At 39.6% G+C, this 23,898-nt stretch overlaps 1 protein-coding gene across 1 annotated transcript; it reads right to left on the reverse strand.

Moving 5' to 3' along the window:
• Nucleotides 1–1,166: 1,166 nt before the first annotated feature.
• Nucleotides 1,167–23,489, reverse strand: LOC147163074 (disks large-associated protein 2). The gene is made up of 7 exons (XM_086095166.1): nt 23,471–23,489; nt 21,683–22,068; nt 9,547–9,635; nt 8,979–9,418; nt 8,803–8,894; nt 5,851–6,003; nt 1,167–3,386 (listed from the first exon to the last, which is right to left on the reverse strand). The coding sequence occupies exons 1-7, from the start codon at nt 23,487–23,489 to the stop codon at nt 3,180–3,182; spliced, it is 1,386 nt and encodes a 461-aa protein (XP_085951292.1). The 3' UTR covers nt 1,167–3,179.
• Between the last annotated feature and the right edge of the window lie 409 nt (nt 23,490–23,898).

Consider the following 23,898-nt stretch of genomic DNA (forward strand, 5'->3'; position numbering starts at 1 on the left):
TTGTCCACAAAGTTTGAACATCGCTAGTCAATCTGGAGACTGGTGGTTGTCTTATTACTTTGGCTAATGCTAAATGCTATCTTGGTTGACAGTTCAACAGCTGTAAACGAGTCAACGCACTCACCATTATTGAACTTTTTTTTGCTCACTCCCCCTCAGCTATTGGAACTTGGCTGTGTTGTTTACTATGCGCCCGGCTGGTTTGGAAATATGCCACCATGAAAGCTTAGCTTTTGTTTGCTCTCACACTGCAGCGTTCGGCTAGTAGGACTACATTTCCCACGATTCTTAGATACTGAAATAGGAAGTAGTTCAAGTTCCAGTATGATGAAAAAAAATAGACGCCTGCTAGCGGTTAGATGCAAATGAGAAGGCGAACATGACAAGAAGGAATTTGAATTAAAGACGAACTGAAAAGGTGACATAGGTCCATATATACTGTCTATTTTTTAACTGTGCTTTATGTTAAAAAAACAAAAACAATAATACTTTATTTAACGCAACCACCCAGCAATAGATAAAATCCACAAATTAGCAACCAAGAATTTATTTTATTATTTATATATATGTTTTAAAGCTCCATGTCCACCCCCGCCCCCCCCCTAAATAAAACAAAACTGCACCTTTCAGAGTGGCCTTTTATCGTGGGCAGTCGACTGCACACCTGTGCACTAATCATGGTGTCTAATCAGCATCTTGATATGGCACACCTGTGAAGTGAGATGGATTATTTTGGCAAAAAAAATAAGTGCCCACTCTCACAGGTTTAAGACTCGTTTGTGAACAATAATTGCGAGAAGTGGATGAAGTTTTAGATCTTTGAGTTCATCTCATAAAAATGGGAGCAAAAACAAAAGTGTTGCGTTTATATATGTATGCTTTTTTTTTTCTTTTTTTTTAATCAGTACTGAATCTGATTACATTGTGCATATGTACCAAATGTGTTGTGGCCAGTGAGTGTTATATATTTCATAATAGTCCTTATCGGTTTCAAAGTGCTGAAGCAGAACATGTGCATTGCGTGCGTGCGTGTATGAGACGTGCGATATGCCACCGGAGGGTTGTGCTGGTGAAATAAAGTCAACACAGTCTCTGACCTCATATTCACCTTCTCTTTGTCTCTGTCAGCACAACAGCACGAAAATAAACCAAAAGTCAAAAATGTGGACTCTTGCTCTTTTCTTACGCGTTATCGGGAATTAGAACGCTTCATCAGAAACTTTTTGTGAATGTGAAGTTACTCACTGGACATATGTTAAATGTCCAAAAGTACAACAGCACAATGAAATAAAGATGAATACAATTCTGCCTGAACAAAGATAATAATTTGAGTCAAACTGTCATAGAGATGTTAATATAACAAAATTGCTTAATATTAAGATCTCACAGTTATACTAAGGGCTATTTGTATTGTCTTAACAACAACAACCACATTGTGTCAGTCCAGATTGAGCGTTATTATCTTTGTAAAGGCAGAACTTCAATTTAAATGTTGCATTTTATTGAATTGTATTAGATTGAGCAGGTGTACTTTATGTTGAGGCTTGAGTGAGTGCAACGAGCCACATAACATTCAAGCGTAAACCCGATAGAAATTTGTGACAAACACAATTTAGCGAGTTTTCAACATGCTAACTTCACGAAAGAGAAAATCGTATGAAGTGAATATGAATATTAAACGGTATTTGGTGGCAAACTGGCAATCACAAGCTTATAGTCTTATAATCTTACGACTTGGTGAGACTTTTTAACAACACGTGGTATAAGTAAACTTTTTTTATGGATGAAAACGAGTCATGACATGCTCAAGGATACAATTTGGCTGAGCTTGAGCACTGTGAATTAGCCCTGGGCATGGTGGGGTAGACTGTACATTAACTCATTCACTCGCAGACATTCACTGAAGCAACCCCCTTTGCTCCCGGGTATTTTACTGGATTTTGACTGATTTTGCAAGGCCCACAGAATATTCTGTTCTATTGCTGTAAAAACATGGAACCTACCAAAAAAAAAGATAAGAGTCTCTTGTTTCATCAGAAAAAAATCTATCTGTTTTCATTTTGCAGCAATTAGCATTAGAATATAGCTAAGTTTCATCATTATTCACAAATTGGTTTAAAACAGTGGAGAAAAAAGCTTTTTGCAACATGGCCCTGGTTGAGCTCTTATACTCTGCTGCCACCTGCTGGCCGTTTTTGTAATAACTACCATTGCTTCAAGTGTTCTCTTCTGTTCAGAGGCTGCATCAAAGCCTTCTGTATGCTCTAGCATTAAAATAAAAAAACGTATAAATACGCTTTTGGGACCATGGTAATATTTAAAATAGAACATATTTATACGTTTTTGGGAGCAAATGAGTTACATATATGTTAAATAACTGATACTGAGAAAATAAAAAACAACTCTTGTTCCATTACTGTACATTTCCCTTGCAATAAGTGCATTAGTGCAGTCAGCATGTTTTGAGCTAAGAACAAACATACAATTTCTCCTACTGCCACCACATTATGCAAAATTTGGCACAAGGTTTTGAGTTTCAAGTCAAAGTGAATATTTGATAGCTTGCAACAAGAACGTCAGCTGTATGGGAGAGATGTTTCAAATGTGCATGGCATGAGGTAATTTTGCCAACCAATTAATTCCATGGAAAATGATCACACCCCGATTTAAGAAAAAAGAGCTGCATTTCCAACACGGCCGGCCGGGGGCTCATTGACTGAGGTATCTTAAGCATTGGCACTTTTCACAATTCACATTAAGTTTGGGAAATAAAAGTCAAATACCGAAAAATTCAAAGAGTTGGCAATTTCCCTAATCTATTTAAAATACTCTTTTTCTTTTGTAGCTCAAATACCTGGTTGCTAATAGGCTTCCCAAAGCTACATTTTTAAAATGGCACTTTGCAAATGTTGGAAAAACACAGAAAAACAAACAAACATGCATGATGCTGGATGAGAGCGCGGTAACCAGATTAGCAGTGAGAAAACGAGTCAACCCGTGTCCGATATAGAACTCTGCTAACTTCAGGACGAGAGGCACATCCTACAGGCCGATGGCGTTGGCGAGGGGCACTGAGGATGGCTTTCCAGATGGCATCAATAAATAAAGAAGGAGAGAATAGAAGTCTAGAAAAAAAGGCTAGCTGAGCAGGGAAACGAGTTTCCCTTCAACCTAACTTCTCAAAGTCGAGTCTGAGCCTCGGGAATATAGATCTCGATGCTGTCCGCTCGTTCCGAGGCGGAGTTCTGCCGGAAGGAGGCCGCCCGCTTGGCTGCCATGAGCCGTCGACGAGCCTCCTGCCGGTGCCTGTCGGGGAGGTCCAAGGATTTCTCCCTCGTCACCAGACTCTTCTGTCGGATTGTCTTCTTTGGTACTGGAGCTGGAGCCTTCGGGAGAGAGCGGCAAACTAATTAGGTGACGCTTTCACAACATGTGCAGCGCTTTGTCTGGATCAAACGAGCCGCTCAAATTCAGAGCTGAAAAACAAATGAATATTGTCCGTCGTATTCTTTCACCACTCCGCTAATTAGTTAGAGTGTAGCTGAGTTATTTTTGAAGAAAAACTAAATAAGTAAACCATTACTCATTGTTATTTACTACTAGCTTTCCCCAACATTATTTCCTTTTATGCTAACATTTGCAGCTATTTTATTAATTGTTCATAATTCCCTCTACCTTGACTATGGCATTAGTTCTAGCTGAAGAAAAACATTCATCTCAGAGCAGGGTTATTATAGTTTGGGAATTTTCTTTTTAGTTTAGTTTGTTAAATTGAGTTAGTTTTCAGGGCGGTGCTGTTTATTTAATTAATTAATTATTTAAATAATTAAATATTTAGTTAATTTTAGTTTTCTTCTTCTTTTTAGTATTAATAGTATTAGGGCCACGTATAATATGGTTTTTTAGAGGGCGGGGCCAATGTTCCGAGAAAAAAACTCACAAAAAACTCCTACTACTCGGATGTTTGTGCCGATACTTTTCGGTCGGGTTTTCAAATAAGGAGATAGTAATGGCTTTAACAATATGATGTTAAGCATTCGCACTTTGAAGCGTTGGCTACTGCCCAGTGGCGTAACACCATGCTGAGAGGCCCCGGTGCAAAAAACCCGCCAAAAAACTCGCATCACATCGAGACTCATTGTGACTGACAGATGCCAAAGTCAGGTGATTAAATGATCATTTCCGACATCGTATTTACAAAATAATTCTGGCCACTTATTTCCCTGTTTTTGTTCTTTCTTTCTCTTTCTCTCTCTCTTTCTTTCTCTTTTTCTCTCTCTCTCTCTCTCTTTCTTTCTTTCTTTCTTTCTTTCTTTCTCTTTATTTTTTCCTTCCTTCTTTCTCTCTCTCTCTCTTTTTCTTTTTTTAATCTATTTATTTAATTGCGCTTGCCAAGCTGTGTGTTATGAAAATAATGTAAATAAGTGCGGCAAATAAATGTCATTTTTCAAAATCCCCAAAAAATCTTTCTTTCTCTCTTTTTTCCTTCTTTCTCTCTCTTTTTTCTCTCTCTCTCTTTTCTTTCTTTCTTTCTTTCTTTCTTTTTTCTTTCCTTTCCCCCCCTTCTTTCATGGGCCCCTGCACTGTCTCTGGGCCCCGGTATATTTTTTGTACAAGTAGCTAAGCTGATATGTCAAATCTGCTGCTCTTTGGCATTCACCTTAAGTATGCTAGCTTCTAATTGGTTAGTTAGTGTTTAGTCAGCTGATAGGGGATCAGGAAGTGTTGTTGCTCTGGCTGTCGCGTATGACAAGTAAAGTTTCCGTTAAGAATGAATCCGTCTCCATGCTGCCTTTTTATTTTATAAACAGTGTTTCATTAACCACCAACGAATCCTCACATTAGACTATAGCTACGCTTATGTGTATCTCTCGTAAGTTTATGAGTTTTTTTTCTCGTAAACCTGACACTTTATAATGTGGCAAATTTGCAAGTTTTTTTCTCGGAATATTGCCCCGCTCTCTAAAAATGTTTTTTTATACGTGGCCCTAATACGGCGTTGTAGGTTTTAGTTAGTTTCAGTATTCGTTTTTGTTTAAAAAAATATGTATTACTTGTGTGCCATATTTAATAAACACAATGGTAAAATGAAAAAAGTAACATTTCTTACCTAGCGTTGCATTTCGGCTGAGTTAAATGAAAGTCATCTAAAGGTGCTTTTCTATTGGCTGCTGCTAGTTGACGTTACTTCTGTGTGACACACTTTCAAACGTCCTTATTCCGGTTAATATAAAAATAAATATATTTAAAATCACATTTAAAATCAACCACAAAGGCTCATGTATTAAAGAATCTTTATGCAGTTTGTCACTTTTTTACTCGCGCCTGCCACCTCTGGCCCAAAGTGTAACTGCAGCATCTGTGTCAGGCTCGTTCATGGTGCGCGTGCGAGTACGTGCACGATCTTAAAGCGACAGCCACAGTTGACAAACGAAGACATGACTTCAAATGAGGTAAGAAAAACTCCGCCCAACTCTTCCCCCAAGAAAGTGTGGAGTGTGTGGGTCCGTACAATCTACTATAAAGGGAAGATAAAAGCCGATAGGTGCAGTCAGAGTAAGACAGTTAGGGCTCTTCGTACTCATCTGGGCATTGGTGGAGCATGCATGATGTAGAAAAAGCTTTAGCCTTACCTTTTTAAATTAATTACCAAAGACTACAACGAAGGACATTTTCGCTATAATTACAGTTTTGCAAACGTAAAATGTCATTTCAGTTTTCATTTTGTAAAAAGCATTTTCGTTTTTATTTTATTTCGTTAACGAAAATGTTTTTTTGAATTTTATTATTGTTATTTTGTTAGTTTTCGTTAACTAAGATAACCTTGTCTCAGAGTCAGGACCCAATTACCTTCTTCTCCGGACTATCCATTGGCCTCCAGTTGTTGCTCTTGATCTGCTGCAGCTGGTCAAACTTCACGGTGACGTCATCGACGGAGAGCTGCAGGAGGTCCCAGAACCCAGCCAGGTCCTGTGAGGTAGGCCGCGGCATGGCGCTGGGATCCTACAGGACGTAGTGAGGACAATGTGATGATGATTACTGGCGCCAATAGCAGTGCAAAAATGGACTAATAAACATTCGGACTTACATTCACGCCAGGACAATATCATCTGAAATGGACCAAATGGTTCCATGTCGAATCAGCAAGTGCGTTTCACCAAGCAGATTTGGATTTTGATTAAGTTTGGTGTCCTTGTTGATAGTGATGGCAAAACACTAAATCTCGAACTTTAGGTAAATCGGAGCGGGATTTGGGAGCTACAGCTCGCCAAGTTTTGACATTTTCAGTAAAAAGAAGGCATGTCCACCTTTGTAAATTGTGCACTACAGCTACCAAAGGACGAAGCTCGCCAACAGTTCAACATGTTTATAGAAAATGCTGCGAATATTGAATGTTGTTTTCTTCATCATTAAATTGCTAGCCTCAAAAATCAAAGGTAATGGGGGGGAAGTTACACACTTCCGTATAATACCTTTCAGCATTTAGCCCACGCTTTACTGATACGTCCGTATGTGTACTGTGAAGTTGTCGGAATGAGTCCAGATATCGCCCAGTCAATAATGTTTACTCCACATCAGACATCAGAAGCATGGACCTACATTTAGATTTATAATTGACAAGAAATGGTAATAATTTATTTCCAACAGTTTTTTGTCTTCATTCCATAGTGTGTGTCTTTTTGTCCAATCAGATTTCGGTTTCAATGTGTTGCCATGAAAATATTATTTGCTCAATGCCTTCAGAAAAAAAATGCTGTTTCTTTTTTGTTTAATACTAATCAGAGATGCACCACTCTGTACCTTCACAAAGAGAGACATCATCATTTGTCTGTCCTCTGATTGTTTCAGTTATGCTTATCATTATTTTCGTCCAAGCCGTCATTTATGACTTTATTTGTATTTTTTTTTTAAACAATTCTGTTACACCACAATTCACAATGTCTGATTTTCGTTGGTTAATTGTCATTATTATTATTATTATTATTATTATTATTATGAACAGAGGGGTACCAACAATTTTGTCCATGTGTGTAGCCTATATCGCCATCAATATACTGTATGTAATGACTACATTTAAGAAGTGCAGAATAACGTGTTCTTTTGTGGTCAAAAGTTCTTGAAGTTTTCTCCCTGAATGCTTAGTTTCTGCCGCTCGCATATAATTAGTAATAATGTCTCACAACTTGTCCATGTGCAAAAGGTATTTACCCAAGGCTTTTGTGTGAGCTTCTTTTGTATTCAGCGCGTAGCATCATCATCCAAACTGCATTCATCTTCTCTCATGTAGTCCCCCCCAAAGCTTTTAGGAAGAATAAACATGTCCCAGATAGATATCGATTCTCATTTTTGTCGCTTTCTAAAATCAATTGCTTTCAGTGGTGTTGGTTGAGTCTGTTAGTGTGTCATTGCAGTTTTGTAACTATAATAGATTAAAATGGCTTAAGTTACTGAATAACTTGGGAAAGGTATCCCATGAGTAAGACTTGCCTTAAACCTGTGTATGACATTTAAAAAAAACTGATTTGAATTTTAATATTCAGTTCTTTTTATCACTTTTTGCATCAGATATGATTAAAAAAAAAAAGAAAGAAAAAAGAGCAATGATGATGACATTACCGAATGAACAATACTGAGCTCTTTAAAAAAAGAAAAAGAAAAAAAAACTAAAAAAAAAAATATATATATATATATATGATTCAAAAACAGGCCCAGAAACCTGAAAATTGGTTGAAAAGGCTACCAGGCAAAAAGATGGCACTGTAGCCTACTACAGTATATAGCTTTGACTTCAGCGAGCCAAGATGACCATATTGCCTCTGATAGCATGCCAAATCCAATTACAGTGTTCCCCCGCAGAAATGTGAATTTACTCATTTGCATATTTTTTGGGGGTAACCTATCTCTGTCATTCGCGGAAAAACTCACTTATTCACATTTTTTGTGCTCTATGTTGCTCTAAGACGCTACAAGATGGCCAGAGCACCTTGTCGAAATAGGAATTGGTCAACTAACATAGTTGAGTCTTCGCCATGTGCATTTCTTTTGAAATCAAAAAGTGTAATATTGAAAATATTATTAAAATTATGCTAAAAATGTTCTTTACCATAATACTATGTTCTGTGCGCACCCACTCGTCTAAACTGCATTAATACTGTGTTTGTGGAATATGAATTAAGCAGCAAAATACACCCGTTTTTCTCCATCTCATGTGACGGCCATTTTGCCACTTGTGAAGCAATGGTCGTTAGAACAAAAACGGCCAGCAGGTGGCAGCAGAGTATAAGAGATCTACCAGGGCCCTGTTGGAAACAAGCTTATTTCCCCACGGTTTTACATAGATTTGTGAATGATGATAAAACTTAGCTATATTCTAATGCTAATTGCTGCAAAATGAAAACAGGTAGAAATATACTTTTTCTTGATGAAAGAAGAAACTCTAATCTTTCTTTTGGTAGGTTCCATGTTTTTATAGCACTATAACACAATATTCTGGGGGCCTTGCATAATCAGTCAAAATCCAGTAAAACAGCCAGGAGCGAAGGGGATCGCTTCAGTGAAAATGCAACTCTTTGAAATTTGGTTTTTGCCTGTACATATAAGCATAGGCATTCAACAAAGTTACTATCAGTGAAAAGTAACTATATAGTCTGATTACTTGTTTGGACAAAGTATCAAATGTCTTAATGTTACAGTAATGTGCTACTTTGTAACACATAACACGTGCAACAGCATAACTGCTTACAGCTGGTATTACAATCTGTGGAGTTGTGACACATCTCACCTGAAAGTTGACATACTTACAAGATTTTGCTGACACAGCCAATAGAACTGCTGGAATTTCTGTGACATTAGCAGCTGAGCGCTCCCCACAGCACTTCGGATTTTTCCCAAGACTGTAACACAAAGTATACATACTTGATATTGTAATTAAAATGACCATATTTTTATTATATGGAAAGGAAGTTTGTGTCACTCACTCTCCTCTGACAAGTCATTTTCTTCAGCTTCCGCCTCCATCTCTTTACACCAGCCCTCTATCCTCTTGGTCTCGGTGTGGAGCAGCTGCATGAACCAGCTCCCGTCTCTCCTCAGAGAAGGGGAGCTACGTCCCGACTCGCCAGATGTGACCGCATTCTCCTGTGGGGAGGGGGGCTCCAGCTGCCACACGGGTTCACTCGTAGTCTCTCTGGGACTGGGGGGCTCAGCCGGGGTCCGGTAGTCCTCGCGGTAGCTGAAGAGCCCCTGGGTGCGTACGGTTCGCACGGCTCCGTACTGTGTGGGTGTGCTGGGCTCCGAGTGACGCTGGAAGCCGCCGCCGAACTGCAGGCCTTTGTCCTCCATGGTGGGGAAGCCCTCCAGCTCCATGTCAGCCTGCACCGCTGTCGTCACGCTGTTGGAGCGCTTGAACCGGCCTTGTCTGAAGGCCAAGGTGGTAAAATTGTATTGAGAAACATGTTGTTGTTTTTTTATAACAACAAAAGACAAAACAAGTAATGAAAGTGACAGTTGTCGACTTGCAGCAAAGATTCAAAAGCATCCTCTTACCCTTTCTTGTCATCCTCCACCTGGATTCCAACCGAATGGTATTCCCTGCAGCCTTTGCTTTCAGATTCCGAGTCTGTTGCAGCCTCCACCTAATACACAGTCAATACAAGCCAATATTCCTGTCATTATGGGAGCTACCACCCATTGCTTGTGTCTTTATTGAACAGGGACTGGGCTTAAAGCTTGTCAGTAAATATCTGGTGATTTATGGAGGTTTCAAAGACAACACGGTTGCTTTCTTTGGGTCCTGTTTGCTTGCTTGCTTGCTGTCGCCTGAAATAAGTTCATATAGAAAAATGAAAGCAATAGAAAAACTAAACTAAAACTCTACAAAAGCCTAGCTTAGCATTTTTAAACGTCATGTTGGGGATACCGCTGAATAATGTCTCCAAACTAGGGCTGTCAATATTAGCGCGTTCATTTTGATTTCATTTTAAGTTCCTTTAACGGCACAATTTTTTTTTTTAACATACAATTAATTACCGCTCCTTACTTGGAAAGCCTGCACTGGGGGAATTCCAGTCGCAACGCAGCAGACACATCCACATCAAAAGTAATACATTTAATAAACATGCATATCTTTGTGGAGACTGGGATCAAGTTGTATTTTATATTTTTAAAAATGTGCAGAATTTCACAAGTTACTTCATGTTAAAGATTAGATAGCTCTTAATATGAAAAGAAAAATGCACTGATCTGTCACCAATGTCTTATGAATGCAATTATGCCATCTAGTGGCAGAAAAATGACCTCAACACAAATCCATATCACACTTTACAGTACAGTACATCTTTTTAATTTTAACTCAACTTTATGAATTATTATGAAATTACTGTATCAATGACTAAAAGATGCAGCCATATTTCTATTAGTTTAACATTTCCCCCACTTTTATGTTAACAAGAGTATGAAAGCTTACAAATATTTTATTGTACATTTAGAACAGATATCCAATTTGTGATTACTCGAAAGTTAAGGATAGAAACATTTCCTCACTAAAATTGCAAAATGACTATCAGCCAGTCAATGATTGAGAGCTAGCTAGAAAGCTAAATAGGTGTCGTAGAAAAAGAGATATCCTGTATCTGTAGCATTCCCAGCAGTTTTATGATTGACCGTGTTGCCATCTTGCAGTCTGTCTCTCTTCTGTTTTGACTCATTTCCTTCTTATCTAATTTCTTTGCTTCCTTTGTCGAGTGATCATAATTTCCTGTTGGCTCCATGTCGTAAAAACTCGGTCTGTCTGCCCTCCCGAGTGGCCACTGCGCATTTTGTGCCTGTGTCTGTAGAAGAAAGGCCTCACAGTATGTTGATATTGAGACATATGGACTCCGCTGCAAGGCAATGTACCATTTTCTCCCTTTGCTCACTTCACTTTCCTGTATGATTCCTCTTACACTGAGCGTTAACAGAGCAGTGCATACAAGACCTGTGGAGGAAATTCATCTTCAGCTCAGACACTTTTATTACAATGAGGCTAAATTACTTTGAAACATGACATGATTCAAATGCAAGGGAATATATTAAGTGAAGTCTCGCTACGTATATATCATGAAGTGGATATTAAAAATATTTTGTTATTTTGGTAGAAAGTCTGAAATGGAAGTATAATAATGTTGGTGGAAGCAAAACAAAAGGATGAACAATGAGTAAATTGTCATTTCCGTCATCATGTCACCTACATTACGCTTTCAGGCAGGGGTGTAGGCAGAAATTTTTCATTGGGGTGGCCAGGGTGAAACCATGACTCATATAGGAGTGGCCTTAAGTTCATACCTGAAATGTCTAAATAAGTGTTTCTTAATCATGCAGCCATACTGTTCGGCAGTTACTGACGTGTACACAATAAGTAGAAAAGGAAACCGAACAGCGAAATTCATGACTAAGTATTACAAAAAAAAATTGTTGTTGATTTTACACACATTTATTTGTTCAAAACACGAAACATACAAAAAAAACAAAAAAACAAGTAAATTATGCCTTTTCATGGACTAACAGCACTAACATAGGCTGACATTCAGGCATCATGACAACTGTGTCCAAAAACACACCTGCAGATGCGACACAGTTGTTTGTTGATTTAAAAAATATATACATTGAAGTTACGTAATAACAGGGGTAAGCTCTGAAATGTTTTTGGAATTATGTTTATATCTGCTTCAGGAGCTGAGATATCAATTATTTAGTAGGCATTGACAATATTGTTGAATATCCAGGATCTTTGGGGGGGGGGGGGGGGGTCGTGCCTCCGCCATTGCTTCCAGGCACACAAACAGCAATGGTGACACTTCCCAGACACAATGACTCTGAAAGGTTAAAATTCTGCAGCTTATGCTATAAATTGGCCTTCTAGGTTGCAAGTTGCATAATGACAAGGTGAAAGATAAAATACTACAAATGTGTTGCTTTTACAGAAATGAGCTTTAACAAGTGATATGGGGGAAAAAACAATAATGAAGAAGGCTAAACTCAACCCTAAATTCATTCATTCATATGCATTATCTTGCAGGAATACCTTTTCTACTGTGGCAACTCAATTAGAATTAGAACAGTAGGAGAAATCAGTTGGATTGGAACTTTTAGTGAGCCCCCCCCCCCCCCCCCCCCACATAGGAGTAAAAAAACGATTAACTTTGGTTCAGTTAGACGAGGTCATAATAAAACATTGTGGCATAACTGGTATGAAACATGTTTTTATCAACCGCCTCAAGGGTTATGGCCGCCCTTGTACACGAAATAAGACGTCACTTGTGAAGCTATACAAGTTGAGTAAACGAGATTCTTCACTCTCACAGCCACTGTGTGTTTATTTCCACGGCAGTTTACACGAATGGTTGAGGATCTTAACAGCTCTGACAACTTTTAAAAAACGCTGCTATTGACTTCTGCGTTTATATAGTTGCACTTGTAAAAAGTAGAATGGAAGAGTAGCAGGTGAGTTCTTAAGGAGTTTTAAGATGCTTTGACTCCTTATTGAAATAAATGCATCTCTCAAACTGTTATGTGTTATGCGGAATGTGAGAAATGATCTTTCATGAAACATGTTGTGAAGGTCAATTGATGCACAAGTTCAATTTGAAAGTCAAATTATAGGGCAAAAGGTCAAATTATTAAACTATGCATCGATTTTCTACATGATCGCATATCCCTGTTGAATTCCATTTCCAACAACATGCGTTTTGTGACGATTCCTTCCTTTTCGACAGGCCGTAGAGCTCCCAAGCCTTTGCTCCGATTGACGTATAAATTGAGATTTATCTTTGTGCCATCAATATCAACAGGTCCACCAAGTTTCATTAAAATCAAAATCTGCTTGGTTCAAACAAACTGGCCGATTTGGCATGGAACGACCCCCTTGAATTCCTTTAAATCAGGGACCTCCAAGTCCGGTCCCCGAGAGCCCCCATCCAGCCTGTTTTCCATGTTCCCCTCCAGCAACACAGCTGAATCAAATGATCAGCTCATCAGCAAGCTCTGATAACCATCCTGATTATATGATTCAGGTGTGTTGGAGGAGGGAAACATGAAAAACAGGCTCAAGGACCAGACTTGAGCCCCTCTGATTTAACACTGTCCGCCTTCTCATTCCCCGCCCGCTCGATCTCATCCATTTTGGAATCCGCTAGTACAAAATGAAGTCATTCAGAACCTGTGGGCTGGTTCGGGATTGCATGTTACTCCTTGTCAAGCTTTGACGGCAGCAGGTCATAATCAGTCTCGATCATGCTCGGCTGGCTGATTTGTAGGGCAAAGATCAAAAGTTGAGCGGATCATGTGAGCAAGACAGTTGAGTACTTACTCTACATATATTGGGATGTTCTGTGAGGAGAAGAAAATGTGTGTGAGTGAATGGGGATATGCAAAGGCTCAAATCCCAGATCTCCTCTATGGGTTAGCGTTGGGTTAAGATGAGTTTGACTTTTTAACAAGTACAACTGAAGCCCTAAGTGCAGCCATCACTAACCACGCCCCGAATCATCATGGCAACAAAATCCATTTTGCTACTGACTGTCTACATAAGATGACGTCACAGTTGCTCAAGTCTCAGGTAACAACCAATCACAGCTCAGCTTCAGAAATCAGGTGAGCTGTGATTGGTCATTGCCTGAGCCCTGAGCAACTGTGATGTGATCGTCAGTTGACAGCAAGTGGCAAAATGGCCGCCCCCTGGGATGGATAAAAACGGCTGGATTTGGCTGCTTAACTCATATTCCACAAATGTAATATTAATCAGAATGTCATGTTTAGACTAGTAAGGTCATTCATAACATATTATTGTCAAGAAATGTTGAAGGTTGACTTCCACTTCAATATGATCTTTATGCAATGACTTAAATATGTTACAATGAATACATTTGTGGCGTTTTGTTAGAATGCATGAAAGGCAAAAGAGAGAGACAGAGGAAGTCGCTCACGAGATGCTGTGACTATCGCGAGACCTACAGCGAGACCAGAAACCCTAACATGGCGGCGCCCTGCTGCTAAGACAGAACTAGCTCTATTATACTAAACTAATCCAAATTTAACCATCATATATCTTGCCTTTTCTCTTCTCTCTTTCATCCGGCAGATCTGAAATACCACCCAACGTGGAGGACCTTGAACGTTTCATCGACGGATATTTTTACAGCTGCGCGATGGAGGATCCTTCCGTCGAGAAACCATCAAAGAAACCTTCTTCGAAGAAGAGGAAAAACGATTCAGCGACGGACACGGACGACCTAACCACCACCACTACGGACGTTTCGGTCAGTGTGCTGGAGTCCATAAATAAAAAACTTGACGTCCTCGGCCTCATCCTCGAGGACGTCAAAGAATTAAAAGTAAGTATGGAATTCATCAGTCAGCAGGTAAGTGTCCTTAAACAGGAAAATGCCGAGTTACATTCCACACTCACGGCTGTTTCAGCCGAGCTGGAAACTATGAAAAAAGAGAATAAAACGCTAAAAGAAACAGTTTTAGATGTACAATCCCGTAGTATGCGGGAGAATTTAATATTCTCAGGTATATCTGAGAATACCTCTGATAACCCAGAGGTTGAGATAAATTTTTTTATGACGAATTCATTAAAAATTCCTCAGGAGACGGTAAATAACATCTCTTTTGACCGGGTACATCGGCTTGGAGCCCGTAGAGGCAACAAACCCCGTCCTATTATTGCCAAGTTTGAGCATTTTAAACAGAAATTATTTGTTAAAAGTAAAGGACGGGAGCTTAAAGGGACCTCATTTGGAATGAATGATCAATTCCCGAGAGAGATCAATGAGCGGCGAAAGGTACTGTTTCCTATAATGAAACAAAATAGGCAGGAGGGTAAACGGACTACGATAGCCGTTGATAAGTTATATATCGATGGCCAACTATTCCGGAACCCCAATTCCACTGCCTGGCTGTTCTAATTAGCATTGGTGGAACTAAACTTAGTTTGATTACTAGGTGTATACATATACTGTATATGTGGTTATAAAACCAAAAACATGAATACTTATTATGTTTAGGCTATATTATAAATATAATATTAATACACAACTATATCTAAAGTATATTTATAAAAAAAAAATAAAAAAAAAATCTCGCTGGGGTTACTGGTGTATTGTTATGTTTAATCCCCTGTTAATTTCCTTCACTTTCACCGCCCTACTCGTTTTTGCACTGTTTTATTTACTTACACGTTACCTTACACGTTACCTTACACGTTACCTTACACATTACCTTACATGTTACCTTATACGTTACCTCATATTTTATACAAACTATATAAATCACCTAACCACTTTGATTCTATCCTATAACATGCCAGTGGTGGCAAATGGCCTATACAGATATATACATAGGACTGTGTTTATATTATTTGTATGCATAAATTAGTTCTGGTTTCCTGGAATGTTTGTGGCGCTCGCTCACAGGCAAAAAGAATAAAAACTTTAGACCATCTCTTAAAATTAAAAGCAGATATTTGCCTCCTACAAGAAACCCAGCTACAAAAATCTGAAGAAAAATTACTTATTGATAAAAATTTTAGCCAAGCGTACTCTGCCCCTTATAACAGTAGACAAAGGGGAGTCTGTATACTCATACATAAGAATTTACTCTTTACTCTAAATAATACAATAACAGACCCAGAGGGCCGATACATTATTATTCAGGTGACTATATTTAATAAAATATATACATTCGGTAATTTATATGCCCCTAATAATGATGATCCGGCTTTTTTCCATGATTTTTTCTCTAAGCTGTTTGAATTAGCAGCGAACTCTACTATTATTATTGGAGGAGACTTTAACACAACCTTAAATCCATTAATAGATCGTTCTAATAAAACAACATGTATAAGGCGATCACAATCCACAAAAGTAATAGGGGAATATATGGATGACTTTGGCCTCGTCGACAGCTGGAGACTTAAAAACCCAAATAAGAAGTAATTTACCTTCTTTTCCGCTGTGCACCGGTCCTTTTCAAGAATTGATTTTTTTCTTACAAATAATTCTATTGCTGATAAAACCGTTACAAAAATACATCCTATTATTATTAGCGACCATGCACCAGTCTCCCTTTCCCTACAAGTTGATTATACCTTTAAACCACCACCTACATGGCGTTTTAACATCTCACTACTAAACGACGCAGAATTTGACAAAATTATAAGAAAAGAATGGGCAGACTTTTTGGAAATAAATGACTCTCCAGACCTATCTCCAGCTCTTCTCTGGGAAGCCGGGAAAGCAGTAATTAGAGGTAAAATTATATCATATTCATCTTATAAAAAGAAACAGGATCAAAAATTAGAAAAAGACTTGGAAGATAAAATTAAACAACTGACGGATGAGTACGCAATAAACCCAAATAACCAAATATGGACTGACTTACAAAATACAAAAATACAGTTAGACGATATGTTAACTAAAAAGACAGAGTTTATAATACAACAATTGAGATACAACAACTTTGAATATAATAACAAATCAGGTAAATTTCTTGCAAACCAACTTCAACGTAATCGGGAAAAATCGCTTATAACGGCTATTAAAGGTACAACTGGTGAATGTACACAATCACCAGAAGAAATTAATCAAATTTTTTATAATTATTATCACAACTTATACTCAGAAACTAATAAACCTAACCCAGAGCATATTGAGGCATTCCTCAGTAGCTTAAGTATACCTCAGGTAACTACTGAATATAAAGATATGTTAGATGCACCACTTACTATAAACGAGTTGTACAGTGCTCTAGATAGTATGCCAAATGGCAAAGCACCCGGCCCGGATGGTTATCCGGCTATATTTTTAAAGCACTTCTGGTCAATGCTTGCTCCACTATTCTTAAGAGTAGTAACAGAAATTAAAACTAATGGTCACATACGCCCACACATGAATACAGCAGCAATTAAACTTTTATTAAAGCCAGAAAAAGACCCCACCCTTCCATCAAGTTACCGTCCGATTTCACTAATTAACACTGATATTAAAATTATCACTAAGGCTTTTACATCTAGATTAGAAACAGTAATCCCGACAATCATTCATAGCGACCAAACAGGCTTTATTAAAGAGCGTCACTCTACTAATAATATTAGAAGGCTCTTTAACCTTATTAGTATGTCACAGCGGCATGATAAAAAGGCAGTTATTATATCATTGGATGCAGAAAAAGCTTTTGATAAAGTTAACTGGTCCTTCCTCTTTGCTGTTTTAAATAAATTTGGCTTTGGGAAGTCATTTATTCACTGGGTGTCAGTATTATATGATTCTCCTAAAGCTACTGTTACTACTAATGGGATTATATCTAAGAGTTTTACTCTACAGAGAGGCACAAGACAGGGATGCCCACTGTCGCCTTTATTATTTGCAATATTTATTGAACCGCTTGCATTAGCCATACGCCAGGAAAGAATGATTCAAGGAATTCACTCTGGGGTAACAGAACATAAAATTAATCTATATGCCGATGATATTTTACTTTATTTAGAAAAGCCTGCTATTTCATTAGGGGAAGTATTTAACTTAATAACTAAATTCTCACAGTTATCAGACTATTATATTAACTGGACAAAATCAACACTTCTACCTATTACAGAAAATTCATGGAACCCTGCAAGCCAGGAACCATACTACTCATTTCCTATAGGTAATTTAAAATACTTAGGCATAAAAATCTCACCTAAATTAACTGATTTAGTTAATTTAAATTTCACTCCACTTCTGGATAGCATTTATAGTGACTTGGAGCGCTGGAATAATCTTCCTATTTCTCTAATAGGACGAATAGCCACTATTAAAATGAAAGTTTTACCCAAAATAAACTATTTTTTCTCAATGATTCCATTTAAACCTACGGCTAACTGGTTCCAGTTGTTGGACTCAGCCGTTACAAAATTTTACTGGAAAAAAAAAAGAAGCAAAGATTAGTCTATCTACTCTTCAGAAAAATAAATCCAAAGGAGGTCTAGAGGCACCAAATTTTATGCACTATTATATAGCCAACCAGCTACAATATATTATTTTATGGGCACAACCCAATAGAGATACTAACTGTTGGCTGGAACTAGAACAGAAGGATTGTAATAACCTCAGACTCCTAGATTTACTCTTTATTACAACATCGATTAAGCGCCATGACTGCTTTAAAAATCCAATGATTTCCGCCACCCTGACTGCCTGGTGGAAGGCATTAGAAATGACAAAAGCCCAAGTGGAGCCCAGCGGGCTTTCTCCCCTATGGCATAACCCCGACTTTCAAATTAACAACCAATCGTTTTATTTGAATGTGTGGGAGCAGAAAGGAATTACACATCTCCACCATCTCTTCTCAGATAATATGTTTATATCATATACATCCTTGCTCCAAAAATATAAAATAAAAAACGGAAACTTTTTACATTATTTGCAAGTTAAAAGTATGATAAAGAAACAAATTCCAACACTCCAGGGTACGCTCCAACCGCCTGTTTTAGCTAAAGATATTATCAAGCTTTCTCCGACAACAACAAAAAAACTCTCAAAAATATATAAGTTACTTTCATATACTGATAAAACGTCTTTACCCATCTCAAAATGGGAAACAGACTTGTCTATAGCTCCGGAATCTGTCTTTTGGATTCAAGTTTGTGAAAATGTTTTTAAAATGACAAAACACACAAATTTACAACTTATCCAATATAAAATTATTCACAGAACATACATTACTCAATATATGATGAAGAAAATGGGACTCTCAGACTCCGACATTTGTCTCCAGTGTTTACAAAACACTACAGACACTTATTTTCATGCTTTATGGTTATGTACTCCGGTTATGTGTTTCTGGACTAAAGTCTTAGAAAAACTTTCCGCTGTCTTGGACTGTAGGATACCGTTCTCTCCAAACTTGTGTTTGCTAGGTGACTTAACAACAATTGACTTACCACATAAACAATTTCAATCTATACTTGTAGCCCTTACTATCGCAAAAAAAACAATTCTTGTAAACTGGAAAAATAAACAAACTTTGAATATCGACCAATGGTCTAACCTCCTCATAAATCATATTTTAATGGAAAAAATATCTGCCTCAAATAAAAACCAAATGTCAAAATTTAAAGAAACATGGTCTACGTATATAGAATTTTTTAACCTAAACTTGGATTTTAATTCTGCCTGTTAGCGAGAGCCACAGCAGCGTTATAACTTGCATTAATGTTTCTGTATTAGGCAATTTGTAACTAATGGTTGTGTTTCTATAGTCAGGAACCCGGCTGCTGCCAGCGGGATCGAGCGGATTCACCTCCGATGGGCACCAGGGGTTGATATTCGGATTCACGGCATGCCAGTGGGTTAATTCTGTGGGTGCTGTCCCCCCTGGCGGGGAGTGGGCGGGTCTGCCCCTCTGTTGGCTGCTGGGTGGCGGCTGCGTCTTGGCCGTTCCCTGGGTCTCTTGGGGGGTGCTGCGTTGCGGGGCTTTCCCTGGTGTCGGGGGCAGCGCCGTTCCGGCGCGGTCCGTCGCTCTGGGCCCGGCGACGCGGTTCGGGGCCTGTGGGCCGCCGGGGTGCCCGGTGGTTCCCTCTCCCCTCCCCCTTCCTCCCCCTTGCTGCCTCTCCCTCCTCGCCTCTCCCCGCCCGTCCTCCGCCTCCCTGTCCCCTCTCCCTCGTCGCCCTTCCTCCTCCTCTCCCCCTCTCCTTGCGTCCCTGCCGCTGCCCCCTGCCCTTCTTGTCGTCCCCTTCCCTCCTCCCTTCCCCTTCCCCGGTACGCCTTCCTTCCCCTCCCCTGGCCCGGGGGCTCCATCCATGGCCCGGGTCTCGGTGCTATGGGGGCCGGCGGGGGTGGCTGGGGTTTGGTGTCGTGCCCGCCCCGCTCCGGTGGGCGTCCTGACACCTCGGGCGGGACCCAGTATCCGGGGGGCGAACCCTATCGCCCCGCCGGACGGGTCCCATATGCCCGCCGGGGTCCTGGTGGGGTGGGTGGGGGCTTGGTGGGCCGGTGCGCCTCCTGCCCCCGCCCGGTTGGGGGGGGCCCCGCTGGTCACACCTCTTAACTCACTACACTAGGTTTGCACAATACACTTTTATAGACATATAGGGCACATAACACACTTTGGGGGGTGGGGTAGGGTGGAAACACCGTCTTCACCCTACAACTCCCCTCCAATTTTAATACACCACACAACTTGTGGGTGGGGGGGGGGGCTTGTGGGGGTGCCATCGGTTGGGGGCCGCAGTATAGAGCAGTGCTGCGGTCCCCTGTCCGTGTCGCCACCCCCCCCCCCCCAACCGGGGGTTGGGGGCCGGTGGGGTGCCTGGTGGGCCTGCAGTGCCCCGTCCTGCTGCGTTGGGCCGGGGGCGCGGGCCGTGTTGGGGCGGGGGGCGCTCCTGCTCCTGGGTTTGCTCTCCGGCCGGTGGCCCTGGCGGGGCCCGGGGGTCGTCCTTTGGCGCTGCCGCGGCCTGGGGGGCCCTGAGGTGTTGCGCTTGCTCTGTTCCGGCGGGGGTCGACGGCTCCCCTCTTTGGTGGAGATTTTCATGCATGCCAGATCCACCACACCAGCATCTACCGAAACTCAGACACAATCTGTTTCCTCCTCAGGTTATTGAATCGGTGGAGGCTGGTGTCTGCGGATCTCACGCGGCTTCGTCTGTCCTTCCTTCCTTTTCTCGGTCTCTCCTTTGGTCTCTTGAGGCCTCCCTGATTTTATGTTTTTTGGATTTGTTGGGGTCTGGATGTTTCTTGGGCTGGGGAGGAGTTCTGGGGGGGGGGGGTGTCTGGTCGGTGCTGGATTTCACCTTCCTTGGTTTTCTTCGGTCCCCTCGGGTCTCCTGGTGTTCGGTTTAGGTGAACGGTATGCGATTTTTTTCTAATAGGTTTTCTGGTGAGCTAACAAATACACGCACGCACGCACGCACGCACGCACGCACGCACGCACGCACGCACGCACGCACGCACGCACGCACGCACGCACATACACATACTCACCCACACACACAAAAAAAAAAAAAAATATATATATATATGTATTAAAAAAAATAAATAAAAAAAATTAAAAAAAAAAGAGCAATGATGATGACATTTCCGAATGAACAATACTGAGCTCTTAAGAAAAAAAAAAAAAAAAAAAAAAAAAAAAAAAAAAAAGAATGCATGAAAGGCTCTTAAGTTCATTGTCGGCCTTAGTGGTCTGGAGAGTCGGATGACAAGCAGACGTGTATTGTATTTAGGTAAAGGAAGGCAAATACAAATGTGTAACAAAAAGGAAAACTAAGTAGAAAGTTATGCTGGGGGTGAATAAAAAATGGCAATCAATCACTTTAACTAAAGGGATAATGAGGGCTAATGAGTAAAAAGGACAGAAGGGCAATCATTAAAGAAAGCACATTTTTAGTCATTGTTCATTCATTGCGAGTTGGGCTTTGGTGTGTTTTTGCAAATGAACTGCTCAAATGCAAACCTAATTGGAGATGGAGTGAATGAAGCCTGGAGGGAACCATTCACTAGAACAAGCTATCGCACGAGTTGAATCCTAATTGATGGATTGTGCGATGATGACTCACTGGGTCTATTTTTAGCAGCTGAATTGAGAACTCGCTTTCTCTCGTGCGTCTGTATCATTAGGCAAGAGTTGCGGCGTTCTTTGAGCCCCTCACAGAAAAATCAAGACTGACCTGTATTCCGATGGAGGATCGAGGTGTCTTCAGGTACTCCTCAGCCTTTGACACCAGGATGGCTTTGTCACAGGTGAGGACTGAGCTGTGGCTGTCGGTGGACGGGTGCCTCTTCCCAGCCATGACCCCAGCTGCCTCCATGGCTATAGTTACAGCCTTGGCGCTATCCAAGCTGTCAACCGAGTTATAGAGGACCCTGCCGGGGTTCAGGCCCAGGGTGAGGCCATCGGGGCCCCACATGCCGCCGTGGAGGTGCCTACCCTCGTGGTAGGCGTCCTGAGTGGACTCTGTGCTGCTTTGGGCTGTGATGGAGATGAGGGGTTTGGAGGTGGTGCGGGGCGGGACGGGTGGAGGGGGCTTCTTGTAGCTTGGTGTGTAGGTAATGGCTGCAAAAGAAGACATGTAAAACAATAGGGCACAGAATGTAAATCTAAATCCATGAGACAAAATCGCACTCTTGTCTGGTACTGCCACAGGCTATTATCCAAATTCTGAAATTTGACTTAAAATTATTTATTTACCACAAATAATCTTTGTTCATCTACACTGTAAAAAAAACTGGAATATAACAGAATTTTACTTTTTATTTTACTTTTTTTTTCTGCATTTAAAAAAATAAACTCTGATTTTAAATGTCAAATATAAACTAACATGAAAAATCACTGTAACTGTAAAAACACACAATATTTATGTTCTTTAAAAAAAAAAAATCATTAAAAATACATATATTGATTGTTAAAATACGTTCACAAATGTATCGTAATTTCAAAAATATTTGTCTGTTATTTAATGTAATAAAATGTAAAATTTTACTTTAAAACCCTAAAAAAAGAAAATATATATATTTGCTGAGAAATTAACAATAAAAAGTCATAATTTTTTTGTGAATTGACAAATTTTTACAAGTGAAAATAACTACAATATCTGCAATGTCCTATAGATGGTAGGATTCATTGTATTAACATTTACTTTGAAAGGACATCTAATGAGATATACAATGTAAAAAAACAAAAAAAACATATCTATTTTTTATTATTTTCCAGCAGCTGAGGCACTACAAAAATATTGCGAAATAACAGAAAATTACTTTCTCGTAAAAAAAAGGGGGAATTTTCTGGCAGCTGGGGCCCCAGAAAACTATTGTGAAATAACAGAAAATTACTTTCTGTTGTGAATGTTAAACAAAAACATATGATAACGTGAAATGGCTTTTAAACTGAGTTTTATATTTTATAAATACTATTTATGAATATTATTTACATTTTATAATAATTACCAACCGGTATAACTAATATAAAAAAAAAGAAGCTCTTATGTGCCCACCCATGTTGTGATGTGTTGCTCTTCTTATAGTGAATATATTTTTGCAGTACAAATCTTGAATTTGTCTCAAGTCTAAAATAAAATGCCCCTGACATGGAAACATGGAAAATCCTTTTTCTGAATTGGCACAATGCCTCATGGGCTACTGTTACTGTACTTCTAGTGTGTTTTATAATATATAATAATATAATAGTTTTCAAGATATATACTGTACTGTGCACTAAATAGTGGATGAGAGTGATTTCCCCTCCAAAGTGACAGAAATCATAAATATTTTGGCGTTTTTTCCCCCCAAATTTATGTTGATTGCTGTTATTTTCTTCAGATAAAACAAAAGATAGAGAGCTTCACTAGATGCCTGCTAATAATGACCTCACATTTAGCAAAATGTTCACATTTCACCGTTGGTCGTTTTAAGGTACGATATTATTATCCTATCAGTTGTCACCAATGCAGCAGACTGACCTTTTTCCACGGTAGCCATGTTGACGCAAGTGTGTGTAAACACAGCTGTTGCTGATGTCATTAATTAGGGCTCTGTCCTAGCTTGCTGGGAAGCTTCAGTTATGTAATCAGCAACACCTGTGTTTATCTAGGACATTAGTTGAATTTTGGGGGAGGAAAATGAGTTGGAGTAACACACTGCAGTAAAAGGGTTGTTTATTTGATTTCATAATCACATTTATTCTAATTGTCTTATAGTTTGCATTTTTTTTTAAATATACTTTTAGTAAAGAAAAAGAAACAATACAAGACAGCTAAAAAAGTATATAGAACTAAATGCCAAAAATAACAAGGCAAAATTGTGAAATTCTAACCTAAAAAAGGTGTAAACACAAAAAACAGTAAAGAGAGAGAGAGAGAGAGAGAGAGAGAGAGAAAGAGAGAGATAA

The sequence above is a fragment of the Leptonotus elevatus genome, chromosome 14 (assembly GCF_054856555.1).
Source record: "Leptonotus elevatus isolate MCC_2025b chromosome 14, RoL_Lele_1.0, whole genome shotgun sequence".
Lineage (NCBI taxonomy): Eukaryota > Metazoa > Chordata > Actinopteri > Syngnathiformes > Syngnathidae > Leptonotus > Leptonotus elevatus.

Bases quoted from the DNA above. Each gene is read 5' to 3' on its own strand.
- LOC147163074 (XM_086095166.1), bottom strand. The intron at 9,419-9,546 runs GTAAGAGGATGC...CTTGGCCTTCAG, and splicing joins GTGGAGGATGACAAGAAAGG to ACAAGGCCGGTTCAAGCGCT. The intron at 3,387-5,850 runs GTAATTGGGTCC...TCTCTCCCGAAG, and splicing joins TGGATAGTCCGGAGAAGAAG to GCTCCAGCTCCAGTACCAAA.